This window comes from Saccostrea echinata, unplaced genomic scaffold (assembly GCF_033153115.1).
Source record: "Saccostrea echinata isolate AGI-Se365-2 ecotype Australia unplaced genomic scaffold, CSIRO_AGI_Sech_v1 ptg000017l, whole genome shotgun sequence".
In the NCBI taxonomy this organism is placed as follows: Eukaryota; Metazoa; Mollusca; class Bivalvia; order Ostreida; family Ostreidae; genus Saccostrea; species Saccostrea echinata.
Window position 1 is genome coordinate 4644622 of NW_026889766.1, and position 25076 is coordinate 4669697.

The window sequence follows — 25076 nt, forward strand, 5'->3', positions numbered from 1 at the left end:
TCATTTAGCACCATGCCGCATCAATGTTTCCACCACAGAAAAATGTCCATTCTTTGACGCTAAATTCAGAGATAACTGACCATTAATATCGTATTTGTTGATGTCAGCTCCGTGCTCAATAAGTTTTTCTACAACAGAAAGATGACCTTTCCATGAGGCTAAAGATAGAGGTGACCAGCCATTAATATAGCAATTGTTGATGTCAGCACCATGTATAATAAGTTTTTCTACAACTGGATATTGGCCTTTCCATGACGACAAAAGTAAAGGTGACCATTCATTTTTATTACACTTATTGACGTCTGCACCGTATTCTACAAGCTTTTCTATAACTGAAAGATGACATTCCTGTATCGCTAAAAGCAGAGGTAACGAACCATTATTATCACACTTGTTGATGTTGGTACCGTTTTCCTTCAATTTTTCTACACATAGGACATGACCCATTGAAGGTACTTCAACGTTTGTTTCAACAACGGATGTCTGACTATCCTTTGATGACTGACTATTGACATCACATTTGTTGATGTCAGCTCCGTGCTCAATGAGTTTTTCTACAACTGAAAGATGACCTTTCCAAGACGCTAATGATAGAGGTGACCAACCATTAATATAGAAGTTGTTGATGTCGGCACCGTGCATAATAAGTCTTTCTACAACTGAAAAATGACCTTTCCATGACGATAAAAGGAGGGGTGACCAACCATTATTATAACACTTGTTGATATCGACACCGTGTTCAATAAGTTTGTCTACAATTAAAACATGGCCTTCCCATGACGCTAAAAGGAGAGGTGTCCAACCATTTATATAGCAGGTATTGGTGTCTGCACCGTGTTCAATAAGTTTTTCTACAACTGGAAGATGGCCTCCCCATATCGCTAAAAGCAGAGGTGACGAACCATTATTATCACACTTGTTAATGTCGGCACCACTTTCAATAATTTTTTCTACAACGGGACCATGACCCCCAAAAGACGCTTTATGTAGAGGTGTTAACTTATTTTCATCGCACTGATCACATTTAGCACCGTGTCGAACTAATGTTTCTACTATATTCAAGTGACCACGTTTTGATGCTAAATGCAGAGATGACTGACCGTAAATATTACAAACATTGACATCAGCACACTGTTCAATAAGTTTTTCTACAACAGGAAGATGGCCTTCTTCGGATGCAAAATGCATCGGAGTTGATTCATTTATATCGAATTGATCACATTTAGCACCGTGCAAAATTAATTTTTCTACGACTGGTAATTGACCATTTTGTGCTGCTAAATGCAAAGAAGACCGACCATTACTGTTACATTTGTGGACGTCAGCACCATGTTCTATTAATTTTTCTATAACAAGAACAAATCCTCCAAATGAAGCAAAATGAAGGGGTGTTAAATTTTCTCCATCGCATCGATCACATTCTGCACCGTGCAAAAGTAATGTCTGTACAACGGACAAATGCCCATTTAATGAAGCTAGATGCAAAGATGATGTACCATGAATTTCACACTTGTTGATGTCTGCATCATTTTTCAATAAAATTTCTACAACAGGAACATGACCTTCCAACGACGCTCTATGTAGAGGCGTTACTTTATTCTTATCGCATCGGTCACATTCAGCACCGTTTCGAATTAATGTTTCTAAGACCAGTGAATGGCCATATAGGGATGCTATATGCAAAGATGACCAACCTTTTATATCACACTTGTTAATGTCGGCACCGTGCTCAATTAGTTTTTTAACGACTTCCAAATGACCGAATCTTGACGCCATATACAAAGGAGAAATTTCCCTTCCATTACATCTGTTACAATCAGCACCAAGTTCAAGTAAGTCTATTACTGTTCTGAGATCTCCGGTTCTAGCTGGTGTCCATAAAGCAGGGTAAAAACTTTTTTGAGGATTTAAATCTGCTCCAATATCAACTAAATACTTTACAACGTCATGTTTCTTTCTCAAGCAAGCAGCAATCACTGGAGTTATGTATCGATGTTTATTGTGCGATGGTTTGACATCTCCTACAGGCATTAAATTGATATTTTTCTTTCCAATGTTTTCTACCAGAATTTTCACCATATCTAAATTTCCATTGAAACACGCCAAAACAAGAAGTTTTACTTGTTCTTCGGGTGTAGTTCCAAAAATGATATCTGATGTCTGACATGTTCCCACCAATTTTATAAAATATTTGAGCAAATCGAGGTGACCGTAATAGACTATGAAACTAAGAGCACGTATTTCATAAATTTTCTTTTGATCAATGCATTTTAGGCCGAGGAGAAGATTTTGTCTTTCAGACTCTCTCTGTCCTTCTGTTTCGTCGATTTCTTTTTCACTTTCTTTCTGTGAGTCATAAACTACATTATTAAAACTTTCTTTCCTAGGTAATAAGAAAACAGTTTTGACATCTTCATATGGCACTTTTTTCAAAATGTCCATGAACTTTTGTTTAAAGACACGGTCCCTCAGTGCCTTATTTAAAAAGACATCGTGTAGTTTCCCAGCTTTAACATCAACATACAATCTTTTTGCAAGTTTATCATACTGGGACTTGTTTAATTTGATGCATTTAGCGTCAATACATGTATCTTCTTTGGTGTCTAAAACAACTTTGTTTGCAATAAAATTACTGTTCATATGGTCCAAAATTTGGTCAGGATACTGTTGGCCATATTGATATGCAACAACTTCAAATATTGAATCATGGATAAATGTATATCTTTCATGATCCTTTGTAATGTAGGTGTCTATTAAGTGTGACAATTCCTTAATTATTTCCCAATTTTCAGTGTTTTCCTTAATTTTACAGGATCTGCATACTTCTTGGAACATTTTGCTTTTACTAAGCATTTCTTCAGATAGGCAATTATTGTTAAGCATGCAGAGAACAATTGATAAATATTGTATTTTATTTCTCTTCTGAATCTTATTTATTTCTGATTGCAAGCACTCGGATGGACGGGTAAAAAACTCTTTTCCATATTTTCTAACGCTTTCGTCACTGCTAAACATTTGACAAAGAAGTGGAAACATGAAGACGTCCTCTCTGTGCAAAAGTTTTAAATCTATTTCACATGAAATCCCTGCATTGTTCATGTGAGATTCAAATATACCTTTTTGATCTTCCGAAGTAAGAATGTTCTTTTCATTCAAATTCAAGATTTTATCAACTTCAAGAAACACTACATCTAATACCTTTGCCTCATTGTATACTGCCAATCTACAGGACATAAGAAATTTTGAATTTCTGTTAAGAACATTTTCGATTTGTTTACTATGTCTTTCTAAATCTGACAACAAATTTCTTTCTAAAGTAAATACACCTAATACATCGTCTATGACAAATATTTGTGGTCTGTTTAGGTCACCATAGTTGATGATTTCCTCAGGTTTGGAGATTGGAACAATCTGATACTCGGACTCCAGCTGTAAAGCGACGTGGCGGATCAAAGCCGTTTTTCCAGACCCAGGAGGCCCAACCACAGCAACAATTTGATGGGATATAAAAAAGTCTTTCATGTCTCCATATGAGGAAGTTTCAAAAAAGACTCCTTTCTTCCAAGAATCCAATATTTTTCTATGTTGATCTGGAAATTAAAGAGGCCTTGTTGAAAAACCATGTTCAAAATGTTCTTCATTTTATGAAGAACAGCTTTACCTTCTTATATCTTAATTTATTTAGATAAACGATTACTGCAATTTTACCATTTAAAGATTTTATAAAAGTTATTGCTATTGACTTTTCCTCCTATTCAAACACGTATTTTGACAAAAATATTTAGGGTTTTTTCAATATTTACTGAACTTAACAGCTTGAGAACCTTATTGAAAGCAATGACGTAGAATTTCATCATTGTCCTTTATATAAAATTTAAAAGTATATTAAAAGATATGAAAGGTCAATTAAAATACGTTAATACTTGAAATATTCACCAACTGTTCAAAATTGTTTGTTGAGATCTTGAATTCGTAAAACTATAAGAAATAAATTGTTAAAAGTATTTCTCAAAAGTATATATATATATATATATATATATATATATATATATATATATATATATATATATATATATATATATATATATATATATATATATATATATATATATATATAATTATGTAATTAGCACTTCACCAGAGTACACCGATAGACCGGACGCAATTCATAGCGCTCCGGATTTCTTTCTTCACAACTGTTTATAAACTTCAAATTAAACATGAAACACTGTAAAAATTTAGTGTTTGGTAGTTTAGTAGTAGTGCTAGTTGTTTTTGTTTCTCTGTTTCCTTTGTTTTTTTGACAAAAAACAAAAAAAGGTCTTCAGACGTTTTTATTGAGGGGGCACAAGCATAAAGTATCTATGTTTAAAATAGTAATCTATATATCGGCCAAATTATTGGTGGAGGGGGGGGGGTCCCCCCCCCCCCGTTCCTACGGCCATGTATTGTAAATTTAGCGTATACGAGAAGAAACAACCATATATTTAAGGAATCACTGTCTAGTTTGTTGGGTATGCAAGAGCATCATCGGCAGTTGGGAACTTGGGATAATTTATGCATGACGGGTGAAGTTGTAAATAATAGTAACAAGAAATCGTCATAGTTAACTTTCAGGTTATCACAAAAAACATTTGCAAATTTTAATAATATACGACTCGCGATCACGACAACGATGTTCTCTTTCGCTAGTCAAATCATTACAAAGTTGCGTCCTTCTCCTCCGTTGATCAAAATGTCTTCCTAAACGAGAACTGTAAAGCATTAATTTTGAGTCATTGGTGTATTAATTGATCATGTCTTTTGTGTTTGTTTGATACATAAATTAAGTACCAAAAATCATTTTCGTTGGGCTCGATGATTATGAAAATGCATTTTAAACAAAAGGAAACATCGATGGAATATACAGGTCTATAAATCAACAAACTTTTACTTGTATGCACACTTTTTCCGTGTACCCGGGTACTCGATCAGAAAATCGTCCGAGTAACCGATTATCAAATTTTGACCGATTTGACATTCCTAATATATATATATATATATTTATATTTACTTATCTTATCATTGGTCATTTGCAAAATAATTTTATTAAAAACATTCTGATTGTATACAGTACACAACTACTCTGAAGGTGATATCGAAAAGATGCTTGAATTTCTGATTGACAATATCTATGTGGTTTTTGGAGACCAGGTCTTTCAACAATCTATTGGAATTCCCATGGGTACCAATTGTGCCCCGTTATTAGCAGACCTATTTTCATAATCATATGAAGCAGAATTTGTTCAGAATCTTATATGTGAAAAGAAGAAAACACTTGCTGTGGCCTTCAACTCGACGTTTAGATATATCGACGACGTCAATTAACAATGGTTATTTCCATTCTTATGTCGATACGATATATCCCGGTGAGGTTGAAATAAAAGATACGACAGAGTCTGACACATCTGTTCCATATTTAGATGTTTTAGTAGAAAAAGACGTTAATGGTAATCTAACAACAACGCTTCATGATAAACGTGATGGCTTCCCTTACTTATGCAGCAATATACCTTTATCACCTTCATACGGGGTTTATATCTCTCAGTTGATTCGATACACAAGAGCATACTCTACGTATGATCAATTTCTAAAACGAGGTAGGTTATTGACAAACAAGTTGTTGAAAAAAGAATATCAGCAGTCTCGTTTAAAGTCATCACTTCGTAAGTTCTATGGTCGATACAATGACCTTGTCAGTAAACACAATCTATCATTAAGTCAAATGCTGACTGACGTTTTTCATACTAATTGTTAGGCCATTATTTACACAATGAATTGTAGACTGATTTTCTGTTATTCCCCGGTCATGACAAGGAGCACACAGTGGGTGTGACCGGTTGGCAGGAGATGCTCACTCCTCCATGGCACCTGATCCCACCTCTGATGTTTTAGAGGTCTGTGTTTGCTCTGCCCCAAAATTTGTAATGTTTAATGGACTTTTGAGTTTGAATACTGTTCGTTGTTACCATATATATATATATATATATCTCCAAAAATTGAAATAAAGTCTCAGTAATTGGATTACAATATTAAACAAATATAAAAAGAAAACACAAGAATTCTCTGTAAAGCTTTAGCGCTTTCATTAAAAATCTTCAGAAGCTTTACATTACAAAAATGTATACACAACGGTAACATAGTAATAATGATTATGACGTTAAACTAAGCGGAACGTTTAATGTCTATATTGTGACGTCATAGATAAAATACTGCAATGATAATGAAAAAGTTCGGGAAAATCATAGGTAGTTTATAAGAGATTTGTCTATATTCAGGTGTACTGATGTGTTGCTTATGTACACGTACACGGGCATGTAGACTGTTGCCAGTTTCACCAATATAATATTCTTTGCATCCAGGACATGTGATGACGTATATGACATCTTTCGTATCACATGACATGTTGGCATTAACTTTAAATTTACGCCCGTTAAAATTATATCTCGTCCCTTCTGTAATGTAGTCACATGTGCCGCATCGAGGGTCCGTACACTTTGACACTGTATAATTATGGTCAGCGAATTGGGAGGAACAAAGTATTCTCTTAAGGTTTTTGAGCTGACGTTTACTGCTGATAAAACGACAGTTTTTGTATGTAGTTTTCGTTTGTTCATCCTCTCTAAGTAAGCTATTTAATTCATAAACAATTGAATGGATGTTTTTATTTCTCGGATTGTACGTGTGAACAAAGGGTATTGTTTCTCCGTCCTTCGCACGTGGTGTGTTTGAAAGTAATTGTGTTCTATCACACTCCTTGGCTTTCATAATACTATTATCTACCAGTTGCTCTGGGTATTTTTGGCTCAATAAATACAATTTTAATTCCTCCAAACGGATATCCCTCGTATTAATATTGCTCATAATGGTACAGATCCTTCTTGCGAGATTATATGGTATAGCCGTTTTAGTATGGTGGGGATGGCACGATCCGAAATGCAGATATTGGTGTGTATCTGTCGGCTTATAGTATCTTTCCGTATTTAGGCTGGTATTATCTTTTGATATAAGAACATCGAGAAATGGCATTTGTGTATCATCTGTTTCCATCGTGAATTTGATATCCGAGTTCATTTGGTTTAGTAGATCGTAAAACTCCGATAATTTGTCGACATCATCATCCCATAAGATAAAACAGTCGTCTAAAAATCTTTTCCATTTAGACTGTATATTCTAAGCAGATTCTATTCCCCACAACGAACATAATTGTTCATGTAACTTATTTTCTAAATAACCTAAGGTTAATGTTGTTTAGGTAGGTGCGACTTTCGTCCCCATCGCAGTTCCCTTAGTCTGATGGTAATGATGGTCAGAAAAAGCAAATGAATTGTTTTCTAGAACTTATTTAAGTGCTTCTAAAATAAAATTCCGTTAGAATCTGTCATTTTTACATCGGGATAATTTTCCATCCAAAATTTTACAGCTTCCAATCCTAATTCTGTAGGAATATTAGTATATAAACTTATGACATCAAAAGTGACAAGTTTTGTGTTACAGGTGATCTGAGTAGGTAAATGATTTATGAAATCCAGATCGTCTCTTACAAAGCTGGGTACTTTTTGACAATATGGTTTTAAAAGTATATCCAATAAGTGACTCAGTCTTTGTGTTGATATGTTTGGTCCTCCTACAATGGGTCTGAAGCATAAATCACCTGGATCAAGACACGTAATACACACACTATTTTGATTTGCTATGGCGTCCTTAATAATTTTAGACTTGTGAATTTTAGGTAAACCATAGAATTGGCTCTCTCGGAATTCATAGTTTGTCAGGCAGTCCTGTTCTTTATTTGTTAAACCTTCCGATAGTGATCCATATACCAGCTCTTTTATTTTAGTAATTGTTTCTTTTCATGACAATTGTGCAGTCTTTCATAAAAGTTGTTGTCTTGTAACATTTGTAAGATTTTATTTTTGTAAAAATCCTTATTCATTAACACAACTCCACCTCCTTTATCAGCCTCTTTTATAATGATAGTAGGGTCATCACATAGGCTTTTAAGAGCTTTTTCCTCTTCCTTAGAAAGGCTGGGTTTGATATTCCTGGGTTTGTTTGGAAATTGAATATTTTCTAATGTGTCGCAAACGGCATCCAAAGTTCGATTTCTTCCTCGTTTTGGATTAAACTTAGATTTGTTTCTTACCAGGTCTATTTGTTCTGCTTCTTGAGACTCGGAATCAGATTCATTGGTATCACTTTTATGAAAATATTCATATAGCCTGAGTCGCCGAGTATAGGCTTTAATTACATTCCTGGGAGCATCCCTGGAATTGTTGTTGTTAACAATTGTGGTACTTGGTTCTTGTATCTTTGGCCTTGGTTGATTTTGCCTCCTCCTAAAAAATAATTGCGTACCCCTCTTCCAATATACATAGTTCTTTCGTTTCTGTAAAAGTTTGGTGGACGCCTACTTCTAACATATCCTCGGTAATTTTCATTTTGTCTGTTATTGTCCTGATTCCGCCTTTTTATGCCTTTGTGGTACTTAGGAATCTGTTGATTTTGTGGAAAAGCACTACAAAGGTTTTACTTCCGGATTCCGCTTAGGTTAACGTCATAATCATTGTTACTATGCTACCATTGTATATATTTTTGTAATGTAAAGCTTCTGAAGATTTTTAATGAAAGCGCTAAAGCTTTACGGAGAATTCTTGTGTTTTCTTTTTATATTTGTTTAATATATATATATATATATATATATATATATATATATATATATATATATATATATATATATATATATATATATATATATATATATATATATATATATGTTTGTCACATTTTATTTATTTGCATTTATTGATTAAATATATTAAACAAAATTGGTTATTATATCATTATTGAATGACCCTCGTATTATTGATATATACAAATAGAAAAAAAAATACTTGATAAATTGTGAGACAATTGACAAATAAAGTGTTTGAAAGACGATCATAAATAGACACGAAAGATTCTTTGAAACCGCTGTCTTCTTTTGTGAAGGACGGGAAAGGGTGAATGTAGTAAATGTAGTTTAGAAAAGTTCTAAATTATATTTCACACAAAACCAACTCTTTAATACCCTGGATTTCAGTCTATTTAGCGTTTTGTTGTCTTACCAGTAATACTGAAACGTATGTAACTTCTTTCTTGGTATAACTATATCACAAAAAATGTAAGAACCTTCGGGGGGGGGGGGGGGTGGAGAAGTTGACAATTGTTTGTAAATTCAGCAGTTTTAGTGAAGAATACCAAAATACCTCTGACGTTTTCCGGTATGCTTATTGATTTGTGCCTCTGTAAATCTCTTTTTAATTCATTCTGAAATTCCTTTTGTCTTAGAGAAGATATGCTCAGTTTTTCTTCTAATGTACCTGCAAATTAAACAATCAATATACATTTATCATTTATCATGATTCCAAGTAAGTAACATCAATTTAACTGGTAAACTTATGCTACTCATAATTAGAAGGCTTTATACCGTTTAAGTATTCAACATAGATTTTTTTTAAACATTGTATTTAACTTTCAAACCACAATGGTTTAGTCACGCCAAAGTCCGATGATGCAGGAAAACAATTTATCTTTATGACGTCATAGTACTTCTGCACCAAACTGTGAAGATTCGCCATTCCAAGGTCCGATTGTTTAAAATTCATACCAACGAATATTAATATATTTGATCGCCAAAGTGAAATGTTTACTGAAATACGCAAAAACATACTGAATCACTAGCTCTAATTTCTCAAGTGGGTACGAGGCTAATCTTAATCTCTGGGATTGGTGCGAGACTATCCCTAATCGCCGACAAATATGTAACATCCTTATAATACATATTTTTTTCTACTAATTTCCATCGCAATGCTTTATTCAAAGAATTCAATTTGAATTTTTAGAAATGTGAAAATTAGGACCACATCAATGTCTCTAAAAATTAATTACCAGTTATAAAGAAATGTACTTTTTAAAAGGATGAGATCAGATTAAATCATACAGAGAGTAAATTTAAAATCCCTTTTCGGTATTAAAAACATGGCAACCATTACAGTGCCTGCAACATTATTGTTGACAAACCAATCGTGTAGTATCGTTCGTGTAACGTGCGTGATTGTTCGAGTAACGTGAGAGATCGTGCGTGTATCAGGCTCAGTCGTTTGTGGTTTTAATCGTGCGTGATCGTGCAAAGAGCAAGAGCCACTTTGGGCGTTTTTTGGCCCTGAGAATTTCTGAAAAATCGAAACTGCTCATTTTTGGTTGAAAATGCAGTATTTATAACTTGGACCCTTGGTGACCGTGTATTTATTAAACATGACGTAATTTTCTCTTGAGTCAATGCATTATGACGTCATAAAATGCGTCATTTTACCCATGTCCTGTAAATTCCCTTAAAAATGACCAAAAGTTGACGTATTTTTTCAATATTTCATATAGAGCACAATCTCTGATCCAAAATATGCAATTACATAATGAAAGATCTGTTTCTGAAGATCACAAAACATGTTTTTATTTTTGGATCGTGGGCTGTGCTCATATCTTAATTCTTTGCTCAAGGTAGTCAATTCGAGAACATTGCCTTTTCTCAAAGTCTGATTTCTAAAACCTGGATTCTCAAAAAGAAATCTTGTTACAAGAAATGAAAGCACCAGTCTCTACTTTATTTTGATGTATGAAATGGAACAGAAGGTGATAGTCAATTAACTGATATAAGGACGGGGCCATTTTATGCATAAAGTGAACCTAGCTCTTTCGTTTTGTAAGTTTTTTATCGGAATGTTATTTGTTAAACAAGCAATTCGCTGGTCTGCTTTTTTTTTTAATCCAAATAAAATAAATGAAGCGCGATTTACATAATTAAAAAAATTAAACGAATATCACTTGTAAGATGAAGTTTGATTATAATTCTACCAAATCAACTTAATGCTGAGGAATAACATGAGATGTGACGTAGGCATCACGTGATTCAGTTTTTAAAGCAAATTAAATATGAATACAAGCCCATACTTTTCTCCCTTGGGAGGGAGGGACGGGCATGTTATTCCTCAGCATTAAGTTGATTTGGTATACATGTAACTATAATCAAACTTCATCTTACAAGTAATACTCGTTTAATTTTTCGATTCTACCAAATCAACATTGCTGAGGAATACTATGAGGTTTTAGAGAATGTGTTCATATTTAAAAAATTTTCAAGTAATAAAAGAAAAGTAATAAATTGAAAAGAAGTACAACTTTTTAAAAGAAATTCAGTCCATTTAATATTACTTATTATTATTGAAAACCATATATACATACAACCAAAGTAATGCTTATTTCTTGAACTCTGATAATTTATTTGGTGAAAAACCCTTCTGCTCTTTTACAACAATGTTTCTTTTGTAAAGTCTTTGAAAAGTCTGTGCATTTGTCCACCCTGCATTTCTCAAAATGTCTGCAATAGGAACTCCACATTTCTGTGCTGCACTAGTTCCTGCTGCTCGCGTAGAATGGGGTTTAAAAAATTTTATATCAATTCCTGCTGCTATCATAACACATTGATCCAATAACTTATTGTGTCCCTTGTTACACCTTTGTGTAGTTTCATAGTTCTCACAAAAAGTTTATTGTTTTCTCTGATAGTTCGAGTTCGCAAGACATAAGTTTGAAGAATTCTAACTAAACATAATGTTTCGTCCTCTAAAAAAATTTCAATAATTAATCATTTAAATGAAAAGTAGGTCTGGTTGTCTTTAACAAACTGTCGTAACATACGTTTACAACATTGCTCTCAAACAATATATCATCTTCCATTAACAAATGAAGAGTTTGTCGCCTCTGACCTATCAACAAAGATAGCATCACACATTTTAAAGTTAATTCTTTAAGGGAAAGACACTCCAAATGTTCCATCTTTTTCAGATATTGAAACACAATATTTACATCCCAAATATGTACATTTTTATGAAATATTGGTTTTTTGACAATAAATCCCTCTCATAAATCTTTGAATTTATGGATTGGAACCCAGATTAACATCACCTAAAGTCAAAAAACTTGACAGTGCTGATTTTGCTGTGTTAATAGCACTATAACCTAAGTTTCTATTTGCTAAAGATTGTAAGAATTCCAGCACTACTTTTATAGGGGGCGTAAATGGATCACTTTGAATTCGTTCACAAAATATTAACCATTACTTGAGATATGTCCAATATTGAATTCTTGTTGATTTTCGCCAGGATGAAGTAATAGTGTTGATAACTTTTGTTGATAAGTTTTTGTCCTGGAGAAGTTTCCTTATAATCGGAAACACCCTACCTTCATTTTGCTCAGAGGATGAAGACGTGCAACATCTGTCGGCATAATTAATGTATCTTTCCTCTTTGGGATGATGTAACACTGAACTACCACCAGTTTCAGTAACTTTGGGAACCAGCACTGATTCGAAAATAGGGGTGCTATCAACACTACCTCTGCTTGATCCATTTCTATCTTCTGTAGGATTTGTTGTAGAATACTGAAAGGAGGAAACAAATACATTAAATGATTACTCCACGGAATGGAAAAAGCATCTACAGCTATTGCCATTGGATCAGGTAAATATGCAACATATTTTGGTAAATTTTTGTTAATTCTTGATGCAAACAGATCTATTGCTATGGTTAAGGGGTACCTCTGACTGATAACATCAAATATATCTTAATTGAGCATCCATTCCAAATCATCATTTAGTTTTCTTGAGAGTTTATCAGCTTGCACATTTTTAACACCAGGTACATGTGTAGCACTTATCCAAATGTTTCTAGAAATACACCACTCCCACATATCTTTACACAAATTGTTCAACTCTTCCTTCCTTCCTCCCATTTTATTTACATATGATACTGCTACCATACTGTCCAATTGAATAGCAATATGTTTATCAGTGCAAGCACTGAAAAATGATTGTAGAGTTAGAAAAGCTGCTTTTAGTTCTAAAACATTAATATGTGATCTCTGCTCAATATAAAACCAATGTCCTCCTGTTTTTTTTTTTTGTTTTTTTTTTGTATTGGGAACCAAACAACCCCAACCTAATTTAGAACCGTCTGTTTGGATAACAATTTGGGGATTAGACAATTGTGGATAACTTTTACACATTTCTGCATTATCAATCCACCAAGTAAGTTCTTTTTCAGCATAACCTGACAAGATAAATTTCCCATCAAAAATTCCATGGTTTTCTTGAAGATGCTTATTCTTTTCTATTTCCAGAATCTTTATATGTAATGGTGCATATGAAATTGCTGGTTCAGCAGCCGCAAATTTTCCAATGATTTTGGAAAATTCTCGGATTGAAATTTCATGCTTACGAAGTAATTTTTCACAATCTTGAATTATGTCCTTTGCTTTTTCTGGTGTAAGAGAAATTGTCATGTTTTGAGAATCTAGCAAAAATCCTAGAAAAGATATGCTTTGTTTTGATACTAACACGGACTTCTCTGGGTGAATGGTAAACCCCAAATTGTCTAATTATGAAACAGTTTTTAGGACATTTTCTTGACATTCTTCAAAATTTTCTCCTTGCAAAAATGTATCATCTATGTAAATCAAACTTGAAAATCCATGTTTGAGTAACACTGAAAAGAAAGGTTTCAAAAGCTTGGTAAAGACTCTTGGACTGCTTGTTAATCCCATAGGCAATGCCGTGAATTCGTAGCACTGACCCTTCCATATAAAGCGTAGGAATTTGCGAACGTTTTTGTTTATGTAACCGAGCAGTAAGGATGATATGAAGAAATCTGATGTTGGTATTTTATTTAATGAAGTTTAAAAAGACATTGACCTATAACAAATATAAAGAATAAATTAGAGAAAAATACAATTTACACTATAGTTTCATAAACTTTGACAATAAGTTACCGTTTAATGCAGCATACAATATATTAGATAGAAAAAATGTTCTGTAGCAAAATGAACTTTGAACTTACAGACAAATATAAGAAATTACTCAGACAACTTTAACTGCAAAAATACAATAACGTATAAACTTTGCAATTAAAATATAATGTCAAGCTCAAAACTTGTATAGTAAAGTAACAAATAAATAAATATGACAGTTACATACCACAAGATGCAGCTGATATACGCTGGATAGATATCTTCTTTATTAAATGTAATACTGCCCAATTTTGCTTAGTTTGAACGGTTACTTATACTCAAGGTAAATTAAAACTATTGGATAATGTCAAATGAACCAATGAAATTGAAGATAAAAATCGACTCAATCCGATGCGCAAAAGAATTATATTACAAAAAAATTTAAGATTACTTTAGAAGAAACGAAAAATAGAATGATCCCAAAACGAATAAATACATAAGAGATAAATATTAAATTTGTACTACCACATTTACATTAACTGAGTAATATGCATATCTTAAATCAACTGATGCAAACCAACAGTCTTTTTTCATTATGCGTAATGCAGATTGGAAAGTGTCCATTTTAAAATGGTGATATTGGATATCGTCATTCAGTTCTTTCATATTAAAAATGAGTCTGCTTGAACCATCCTTTTTTGGTCTAAGAAAAATGTTTGAGATAAAGTCATTCTCACATCTATCTACTTTCTGTACCACATTTTGTTTTTCTAATTTCAAAATTTCTTCATTTACAAGTTGAGTTTCTTCATCACTAAATCTAATTTCAGGTTTAGCTCTATTTTGTTGAGGCATGGTATCAAATTCAATTTTATATCCTAAAACAGTGTCTAATATCCACTTGTCAGAGGTTATACATTTCCAGTTTTCATAAAACTCACTGATCTTTCCTCCTTTAAAATTTTCAGGAACATTTAGTAAATTGTTCACATCAACTGGACGTTCAAACAAAGCATTTTCTGTGAATTTATCTTCACTACTATAACTACTTACACAATGATCTAATCTGGTTGTTTCCACTGCGGGCAGGGATTGGTCTATTTTTTGTTTGACATTGGCTTCCTGCCCTTGCTTCTCCCTAAAAAAGGGTTGTTGTTGTTGTTGCTGTTGTTTGTTTCCTTGTAGTTGAATCTCCCATAAGTATGTTTTGGCCCACCGTACTGTGTATAATTATAAAATTTTATTTGTTAAATAAACTAACTGTTAAATGTTTGCCGTTTGGTAAAATATAAAGCCACTGAGAAACAATTACCGTTAAATTACAGTATGATTACATAATTATAATAGTTGCTAGAATTTTATTAAGGCATGTGTAAAACTTGCCTTCTGTGTTTTGTAAGGGACTAAAGGTTGTGTCTCCGCCAATCTTTTCACTTGCATAATTTCATATAACATTTTCTGGTTCTGGAAAAATAAGTTTTTCGAATAAAGATCGTCTTCTTCGGCCATGTTGTTTGTTTTGGTTTGGGAATTATGGGTAACATGTGCCCTGGTTGGTCTGTCACTCAATGTTTTCGCGGTTGTCGATGCTCCGCCCCTTGAAACTTAAGCATCTCCAGCAGGCCTTGCGTAATCAACCAAGTCAACAGATTCTACAATTTCCTCTGAAATTGCTTCTGGTACAACAGTTATAGCTTGAAAAGCACTATTTTGCTGGGCTGAAATGCCCGCGACCACACTGTCGAAGACAGCCTCTACTGAATTATTCAGTGAAGGTCGCTCGGCCTGATTGGCCATTGTACACACAGGATATAAGTCAGCGATTCTAAACCCAAACAAAGTCACGTTGAGACAGCGTAAAAACTTGCTCCAACTATAAACACAATCTCCCGGTTATAAGTCAAACAAAAACACCAAAATCCTCAATCAAATTATGTAAATACGATCAAAATGCTGCTCAACGACATGAAGGGCTGTTTACTAGAATCACTGTTTACTACGCACTGAATCACGTGCCTATATCACATCTCATGGTATTCCTCAGCATTGTTGATTTGGTAGACTTGAACGAAGTAATATCACTAGTAAATAAGCACTATAGTAGGTCGTAAAATATTGTATTCTCTTCAATTAAACTCTGTGACCTTTAATGGTAAACCGTATTTAAGATGTTTAACAATTTCTTTTTTCTCTGATGTGAATTATATTTACTGCTAATTGTGGTCAAGATATTTCTTTATATCAAAATGCATATTTTTACAAAAAATAAATAATTCCCAATGTTTTAGTTACATAAATATATGCACATGACATGATCGTCGGGGTTACTTTTATCAGTGTTTATCTCTGAAACTTACTCTATTTTTATAATTTCTGCGTATGAATGATTTATAAAATAATTGTTAATTTTAGAAATTCACAGATGGAAAGATAAAGCTATACTTCATCTTTATGCCATTTTTAATATCATCCCTCTTACTGCATATAAAAAAAATCTAATAGAATCAAAACTCACGGCCCACCTATATTATCATCTGATAGAACAGGCAACAATCGATCATAAATTACATCTTTTTACGTATCGATTGAAAAGAACAAAATCAATTTACCTAAGTCGGAAAATTACGTAAATATATATTTGTAATCTAAAAGTTATTATAACTAATAAGTCTTATTTAGTTCCCAAAATATCCATTTCAAATTTTTTAAAAAGTTTTCCAAAGTTGGTGAATAGTATCAATAATTATTTGGAATCTAAAATAACTATTATGCCTTATTTCGTTTTGAAAATATCCACTCCTAAATATTTTTCACTATTTTGCGTGAAGAATCGTGCATTTGCGTTAGCAATCGTGAAAGATCGTGTAACGTGTAGAATCGTTTGCGTGAAGGATCGTTCGTGTAAAAGGTTTAATCGTGCGTTAATCATGCGGAATCGTTCGTGTAACGTGATCGTTCGTGTAAGTTGTCAACAATAACGTTGCAGCCACTATACCAACCAGTCAGAAATATCACATTTTGTTCTTGGTATCTGCTATGATTATTTCTTTATCTTTGGTTGGATTTCAATCTGTAATTGTTTTTATTTTTAGTGTATGACTTTATAAAAATGAATGAATAAAATTATTGCTTTTGAAAACTTTGTTTCCATGGTAACGTATCTTACAGTTGAATTCCCAGATATGTTTATTTTGCATTTAGGACACCCTGGCTTTCAACTTTTAGAAACAGCCATTGCCATTTTTCGTATTGCTGCAGACTTTAACTATGGGACTTTAAACATGTTAAAAATGCTTTATTTCAAACTTTAGGGCATATTGCCATGGTGACTATGAAACATAGCAAAAATTTTTTACCTGATTTGAGTTTACGGTATAAAAGACCTTCATCATAGAGATTTCGGAGAAATTCTGAGACTGTGTATGCCACAGCTCTTATCTGAAATTTCAAGTCATAACAGAGAATGGCTCAACGATCAAAACGATCAGCTTACCCGAGAGGTGATTTATCTTGCTGGCTGTTTCTCTCTGATTAAGTTCCAAGTTTTCTAAAATAAGATAATAGACATTTAGTTGTGAGGCTTATATTTGTAGTCACTGATAAGAAAAATGAAAATCCCAAAATTTAGTAAATTCACAAGATAGGATATTAGCACATTTATCGTACAGTGAAACATTACAGAAAACCAAGATAATTCGGAATTTTAAGATATATTCTTTGAGACTCCTAAAACATCAATAATGGGACAAATAACAAATAGAATTTGATTTCAGATTTTTTTTTTTTCATGTTCATGATTCACAAGTACATATATATTCTTGCTACGGTTTTATTGTAAAATATATTGCAATTTTATCTTTATGTACTGATAAAACTCATTATTTTATGTAATGTACGTAAAGAAATATACTCTCAAGTATCCGAATGGATTTTTTAGTATCTTGATCATCAGCATATTGTTTGGCTATTTGGTCTCTGTAATACTTTTCCTGGACGGGATCCATTGATATATATCTCAAAACATCAACTTCCTTCTGAAAATGATTTCCATTCGAAAGGATTGCATCCATTTCTAATACTGCACCTCGAACAGAATTCCAGATATCCGTAAATTCAAGGTTTGTTAGAGATAGTTTTGCAGAGTGAGCAGTCGTATTTCGGGCTATCCGTATTCTTTCAATATTTGCAGAAAGACTTTGATCATATAAATCTGGGTCATTACCCCAACCATTTTTGTGCGGTGTAATATTACATATGTTCCTTAAAAGAGTATACAACAAGGAAATGTCAAATTCGTCATAATTTCCAGTGTAGTACCCATTGTGGGGCAAAATTAGGTCTCTTTGTTGGGGAGTTAATCTTGTTAGATTTTGCTTCTGTTTCATGGCTACAGGAGCAAAAGTAAGTGGTGGAACCTCTTTGCGAAGAACATCTCTCAGCTGATCGGCACAGGGTCCAAGCAGAAGACGACAAACCCTGTTTACATTTGTTGTGCCTTCTGAACTGTAGGGACTGTTTGCAGTAGCCATGATTCAACCCTTTGAATGTCACATGACCTTTATACATCTAGAAGATAACAGTATACAATGTAAAAAAAAACTGGCTATAACAAAACAATTCCATGACACAATCCAATTCGATAATATTTAACACGGGATCCATGGGCCACATAGGTCACATGAGTCATAAAAAAATATATAGATGATACACTTTGTTGAAGTCTGAAACGTAATGTCCGTTTATTCTACAGCATAAACAAGATTAAAGTAACTAAGGTACTAAATATACTGTCAAGTTATCTTTATTTTTCCTACAAAAAATTACATACATGTATATCCGTGTTCACGGTTTTGATTAGATATAATAAACACTTCCTTAAATTCTGTGTGATTTACTGTCGACGTGTAAAGCTATTCTTGAAAAGAAAATGTCTCACAAGGTTGTTCCCTAAATATTATGTGAAATATGAAGATAAATAAGAGTAAACATGCTCAAAGACCAATTAGACAATACAATTTATAAGCAGACCAATTAAGGATCTCTGAAAGCAGAGGTGGGTTCAGGTGCTAAGGAATAGTGAGCATCCCCTAACGAATGGTCACACCCACCGTGCGTTCTTTGTCAAGTTCAAGTAAACGGGAAAATATCCTTGGACAATTCGGTGTGATTATAAATACCTTACGATTCGCATGAAAGACGTGAGTCAACATTCGACTTAACGATATATGTTTGTTAGTAGCTTACCTCGTTTTTAAAATTGAACGTACTTAGAACATGCTCGAGCAGATCGAAACAAAGGTGAGATAAACCCTATACCAGATGATAATAGCACATTGCTGTAAAAATAAGGGAAGTTGACGAAAGAAAGTTGAAATCATAGAGTTTAGCTGTTAGTTTGTCATTAATGTATTCTTCTAAAAAATATCCAAATATGAAACAGGTGTTCATGCTCTGTTGTGTCTTTTATCTTTAGTACAGTGGGATATATTGAATCAACGTATGACTGGAAATGAATATTGTTAATTGATAAAACGTCCTCCATATATCTAAATGTCGAAATGAAGACCAAAGCAAGAAATTTCTTTTAATGTGGACGTATTTGAATAAATTCTGCTTCGTAGAAATTTAAAAACAGGTCTCATTATAATGATCCACAAATCGTACCAACGCATGTCAATTTCAACAGATTGTTGGTAGATCTTCAAAGATAATGTCAATGAGAAACTCGAACATCTTTTTGAGATCAACTTCGAAGTACTTGTACATAGAATAAGAATGTTTTAACAAAATCATATGTAGCTCCTTTCTCAATAATGGCTTCCAAAAATACTTCATATTAATACGACGCATGTGCAGTGTTTCCATTTGTGATCAATAGTAACCAAGATTATATCCTTACATTCCCATATGAATCTAAATCCACCTATCTTTTCAGCCACTTTCGTGATATGCGGAAAAAATATTTAAAAACATTTTAAATTATGTCTAGCATCTTTCAAACATTAACTTTATAATTTAAAAAGTAGATTGGGTTTGAATATCTATATATCTAATACCTCTTATAGAATAATTACAAAAACAAACAATTCAAAAGCTCAACAGTGTCTTTGTCGTTTTTGTGGTAGGTTCCGCCTCATTGAAGGTAAAAGTCCATATATAAATTTTAGTACTTGATCTTTAAGCAAATATGATCTTAATTATATACAATTTTGCTTGTCTATAGAAGCTAACAATAGTGTTAAATTCTGCAAGTTACGTGTGAAATTAAGATAGCATATCAATTTTGTATCAATACTGTTAAACGAGTCACATAGAGAAGATAAATATATAACAACTTTTATTTACATAGTATTTCTTAAGTATAACATACTGTCTTAGATGTTAAAGAGGTCAATCAAAACCCAACCAGAAGTCTTACGCATTTTAAAAATCACCATTGTAGCTCTTTCCGTGTAACAGTAGTCATTGAGCAACCACCTGAAAAACGAGAGGTGGTTTGCTAGGTTTTGTGTTTCTATTATCCTCGTTGAAGTATTATTTGTGTTAGAACTTACAAATAAAACTATTTTGAGACACTTTGGAAAAAATGTTTTCCCTCTCCTTTTATACTTACTAGGATTGTCAAAGAAAGTTTGCTTTGTAATTTGTATCTTTCGTTATTTGTATCTTTGTCTTAGAAATCTAGTATATCGGTGCTATTATAAAAAAAATAATGCCATGTAACGTAGATAAAATGGCTTGATATTGACCTGAAAATCTAACATTGATCTACGAGGAAAAAAGTCGCCCGCGTGGCGCAGTGGTTAGAGCGTTCGCTCTAGAGTCGCGGAGTAAGGAGTTGATCCTTACGTCGCGAGTTCGAATCCCACTGTGGGACGCGGAGACCGGTCCCTCGGATGAGACCGTATAAACCGAGGTCCCGTGTCGCAGTAGGTGCTGGCACGATAAAGATCCCTAACTGCTCAATGGCCCTGAGTGCCGAGTATAGGTCAAAATTTGCAGCTCTCCACCGGCAAGTGGTGGCTTCTCCATATGAGTGAAAAATTCTCGAGAGGGACGTTAAACAATAAACAAACACATAAACGAGGAAAAGCGCTTAAGGACCGGTGGATGGCTGCAAATTTGGACCTAGATAGACATAGAGAGAGAGAGAGAGCATAGGAATAGGCCAGATTTTAGAGTTTCATTGGGATTTCGACAGAAGTCGGTCAAGTGATCAAAACCTATTTCATTTTTGTATTGTGTTACAAAGAAAATTTTGCACCTTATAGACTCCGTTGTAGCAGTGCAACTAATACACTTGAACGAGGTCGAGACCTTCCAAATGTCTTTGCTTTCCGTAAGCAGTTAAGTCTGAGCACGTGATTGATGTTATGTCAATTTCTTTACTATTGTCAATCAAGGAAACATATTGGCAAACTTCAAAATTAAGTATTAACAACTATACCATGAAGGATAAAGACCAGGAAGTCAGACTTTATCATATTATACTACAATCTTTTCTAAATTCGAGAAATAATTTTGTAATTATGTTTCTTTAGTCCTCACTCATGAATTTTCATTAAGAGAGATTTGAAAAAAAATAAATAAATAAAATTGGGTAGTTTTTTTTGTAGCAAACACAAATGTACAATTTGACATTAAGAAATATAATTGAAATAATTAATAATAATTAATATTATTGTACCCGCATTTCGTCATGTTGAAAGTCATCCTTAGGTCTTACAATATTTTTTCATTGTCACACGGCTTGATTAAACAAGATTCAAAGATATACTAAGCTTTTGACAGCAAACGTAAATAATACAGCAAATGAGTTAAATATCAAGTAATGAAAACATGTATTTGTTATTTTTCATTTGCATGTTGTACATACATAATCAGTAGGATTTGACAATGAAAGTGGGGGCATCTTTTAGCCTAGGCATATTTGTTCCTTGATTCCTTAATTTATGATGTCAAGTTCAATTTTGGCGTGAAATGAAGATAATTTATCAATGCATATCAATAGCAGTGAGGGTTAACAGAGTAATACTGAATTGATATGGGAGTAAATTCATTTTTGTGAATAAAAGTGGGGAAAAGCAATACTCAACAGAAAATTTGCAATGTGTCTATTAGTCACCTTGATACTGAAATTGCAAATGTTTTCTGCTAGTTATATTTATTTCCTTATCTAAAAGCTTGTACAGATTGTGCAGCAGGTAATTTAAACGTTAAAATAAATATTGAGAAGTGTCCTGATTTAACTGTGGTAGTGCGTTTTGACGGAATGAACGACAGAGCAAAACCTATTAATGCTTTAATTTGAAAGATCGGTAAAAATCTGAGAGACATCGATATGTATCATTAGGATTCTGAATCTTTATTCCTGTGCTATACTTGATATATAAAAGTCATCAGATGCAAATCCTTATTTCTACGACACGGTCCTAAATAACCAATATTTGTATTTTGCAAAATGTTTGCGCTTTGAGGTCTATACAAGAAAAATATGTATTTCCGTCATTGAGACTAATGGAGTTTATTTTTAGTAAACATTCGTCAAATCATTTGTTTCTACATCCGATCACTTACATAAAAAAAAAAATACAGAGCGTATCTGTAATATTTATAATATATGTAAGCGTTTAGAAAGAAGTGCAGAAAACCAAGTGGAACAGACTGACAGACAGAGAGAGGGACAGTCATAGACAGACGAGGAAGAAGCCTATAGTCCCCACCGATTTCACAGGTAGGGGACTAATTGAAAATTGTTTATTGAAAAATGCCAAATAACGACTTATTAACGCTCAAATATGCGTAATTATAAGTAAATCAAATCTTGAATCGATCATGAATAAAATTTGGGAAAATATATACTTACCAGCAATGTTGTCACATGTCTTTCAGTCCCCGTAATATGAAGAAATGAAATTTCAGTTGATCTCTGCTAAACATATTTATTTCCTTGTAAAATCTAGATTGTACAGATGACACAGGAACTGTTGTCAAGTGATCTAAAGTGTTAACAAGTGTCCTGATTTAAGTGTTGTAGCGTAGGCTTTGACAAAATGATCGACGGAATAAAACATAAATGTTTAAAGTTTGAATCTTAGTCAAATTGTGAAAAACATCGATAATTATTTATTATCAGGAGACTGAACATTCATATCTGTGCTATTCTTTGTTAAAGTTTTGCACTAAAATAAATTATACAGAGAAGGTATGTATTTTTCGGCCATTGAAACTAATGGAGTGTATCTTTGTTACAACCGTCAACAACAGTTGTCTGTATATTTACTCACTTACAAGCAAAGTATTGTGCAGAACGTTTTTAGGGAGTAATTGTCACTCAGCAGTAAGTCAGAAAGAAAGGTATTTTAATCTTTCTTTAGCTTAACAATCATAAATAAAAATGAAAAGAAAACCAATGTAAAATTTCATTTCATACTCCACAATTGTAATTGGCTGGCCTCAATATATATACAATGTTTCATCATTTCCACTGTAGATGTTTTACACAGGAACTCTATATAATAAATGTTTGTTAAATCTCATTACAAACTTATAAACAAGTCAACAGTTGATAAACAAAACTCTGTTGGTCCCATTATCAACACACTGATGTTTTGTTAAGGTCTCGTGAGTGGTGGTTGTCGTGAATTTTAGGTGTTGGGAATTTTAGCCATCAAGAATTCATAAAATGTCATAAAAAGGATTACAGGTTGCCAAGTTATGAAAACAATCTTTATGCTGACTAATATTAGAACTTGTCTTTATAAAAATTATCTTGGTTTGCAGAATTCATCATAACTATAACGTTTTGTAATAAACAAGTACTCAGTAGAGCTATCTGACAAAACTAAGCGGCCCCCTCTCTCTCTCTTACATAGCATAAGCATCTAGAAACTAACCAATCAAAATGTTTCATTTTCCTGACAATTCCTGACAGGCATGAATTATTATGGTTTAAACAATTATATATTCCTATTAACTATATACAAGGGTTGTCCGGTAAAATCGTGGACAAGTTGTCTAGAGTGAAAAAATAATCATCACTGTGTTCTTAAATTTTCACTACTTTTTAGTACATTTTTCATTAATATACAAAGCAAATTTCAAATAGATATCTCCTCAAGTAAACAAAATACGAGACTTTATGTTATGTGTGGTATCGCCTTACGTCGCACGGATTATAACGTAAAAGTATCATTTCCTTCTTGCTAAAAAAAAGTTGCATAAGCCCCACTTAAATTCGGGTATTTCATTGATGCACGTACTTGAGTTTCCCTTTATTCATCCATAAACAGTCGAGGAACCAATCTCGCACACACATGGGACCTTCTGAAGATTTATTAGTAAGGTATGGACAGTACTCTCACTATCATTCAATTAATAGGCTTAATATCTTATATCGACGGTCTACAGTGACAGCGTCTTTTGCTATTGCCAGTAGCTGTTTGTCCGTATGTTTTGTTCTACCCGATGACCCGATCAAAAACCTTCCGCTTAGAAAACTCCCATTTCACTTGTATACAAAAGATCTAGTGATATTTTTTTTTCTTCTGTAGTCATTTAATGTTTCTCAGGGCGTCATTACTACATCTCAATCAAACTGAAATGCTCTCCGGTGCATCGTAACGTTATCAAACGCCGCCATTTTTCGTGTGTTGCGTTTACCACTTTCCCATTTCAAATGCTCGGGAAACTGCCAAAAATTAAGCAAATGCCTCAAAATGTTACAAAAGACGACATAATAGATAGTGGATTAAAAATAGGATAATTTTTACCGCAACCTTATCTAGTTGATACTTTTATTACTATATAATACTCGTGTATTCGCTAATGAAACCCTGGTTTTTTGAACGTGCGCCGTAGGACCTAACCCTGTGCACATTCAAGCATTATAAAATCTTTATTTTTGTCTGTATTTTATCAAAAAAATTAAGATGCACTTAAATATGATAAATAAACATTTGCTGAAAAATTTCAGCTTAGTGCGCCCATTATTTTTCGAGAAGAAAGCTTTGTCCAACCCTCATAAATATTGAATTTTTGTTGCAAAGAAAACTTTCTCTGAAAGATGAAGCTTCCGTATTATTGGCGTCCTTATTAACGAGATTCCGTTGCATTTTGGGGATTTCATTTTTTTCCATTTTACTTTTCATTTCTTAATATTTTTTTTGTATTGAATTTTGATACATGTATAGGTATAAAAGTATGCATTTGTGGGG

The 25076-nt window shown here is 33.2% G+C and overlaps 1 protein-coding gene across 1 annotated transcript; it reads right to left on the reverse strand.

The window, feature by feature from the left end:
• Nucleotides 1–20338, reverse strand: LOC133189259 (uncharacterized). Its single transcript, XM_061324662.1, has 7 exons — nucleotides 20267–20338; nucleotides 17771–18426; nucleotides 17354–17407; nucleotides 14617–15080; nucleotides 12319–12517; nucleotides 9288–9401; nucleotides 1–3590 (listed from the first exon to the last, which is right to left on the reverse strand). Exons 2-7 carry the CDS (start codon nucleotides 18387–18389, stop codon nucleotides 1–3), a joined length of 5040 nt encoding a protein of 1679 aa, XP_061180646.1. The 5' UTR covers nucleotides 18390–18426; nucleotides 20267–20338.
• Between the last annotated feature and the right edge of the window lie 4738 nt (nucleotides 20339–25076).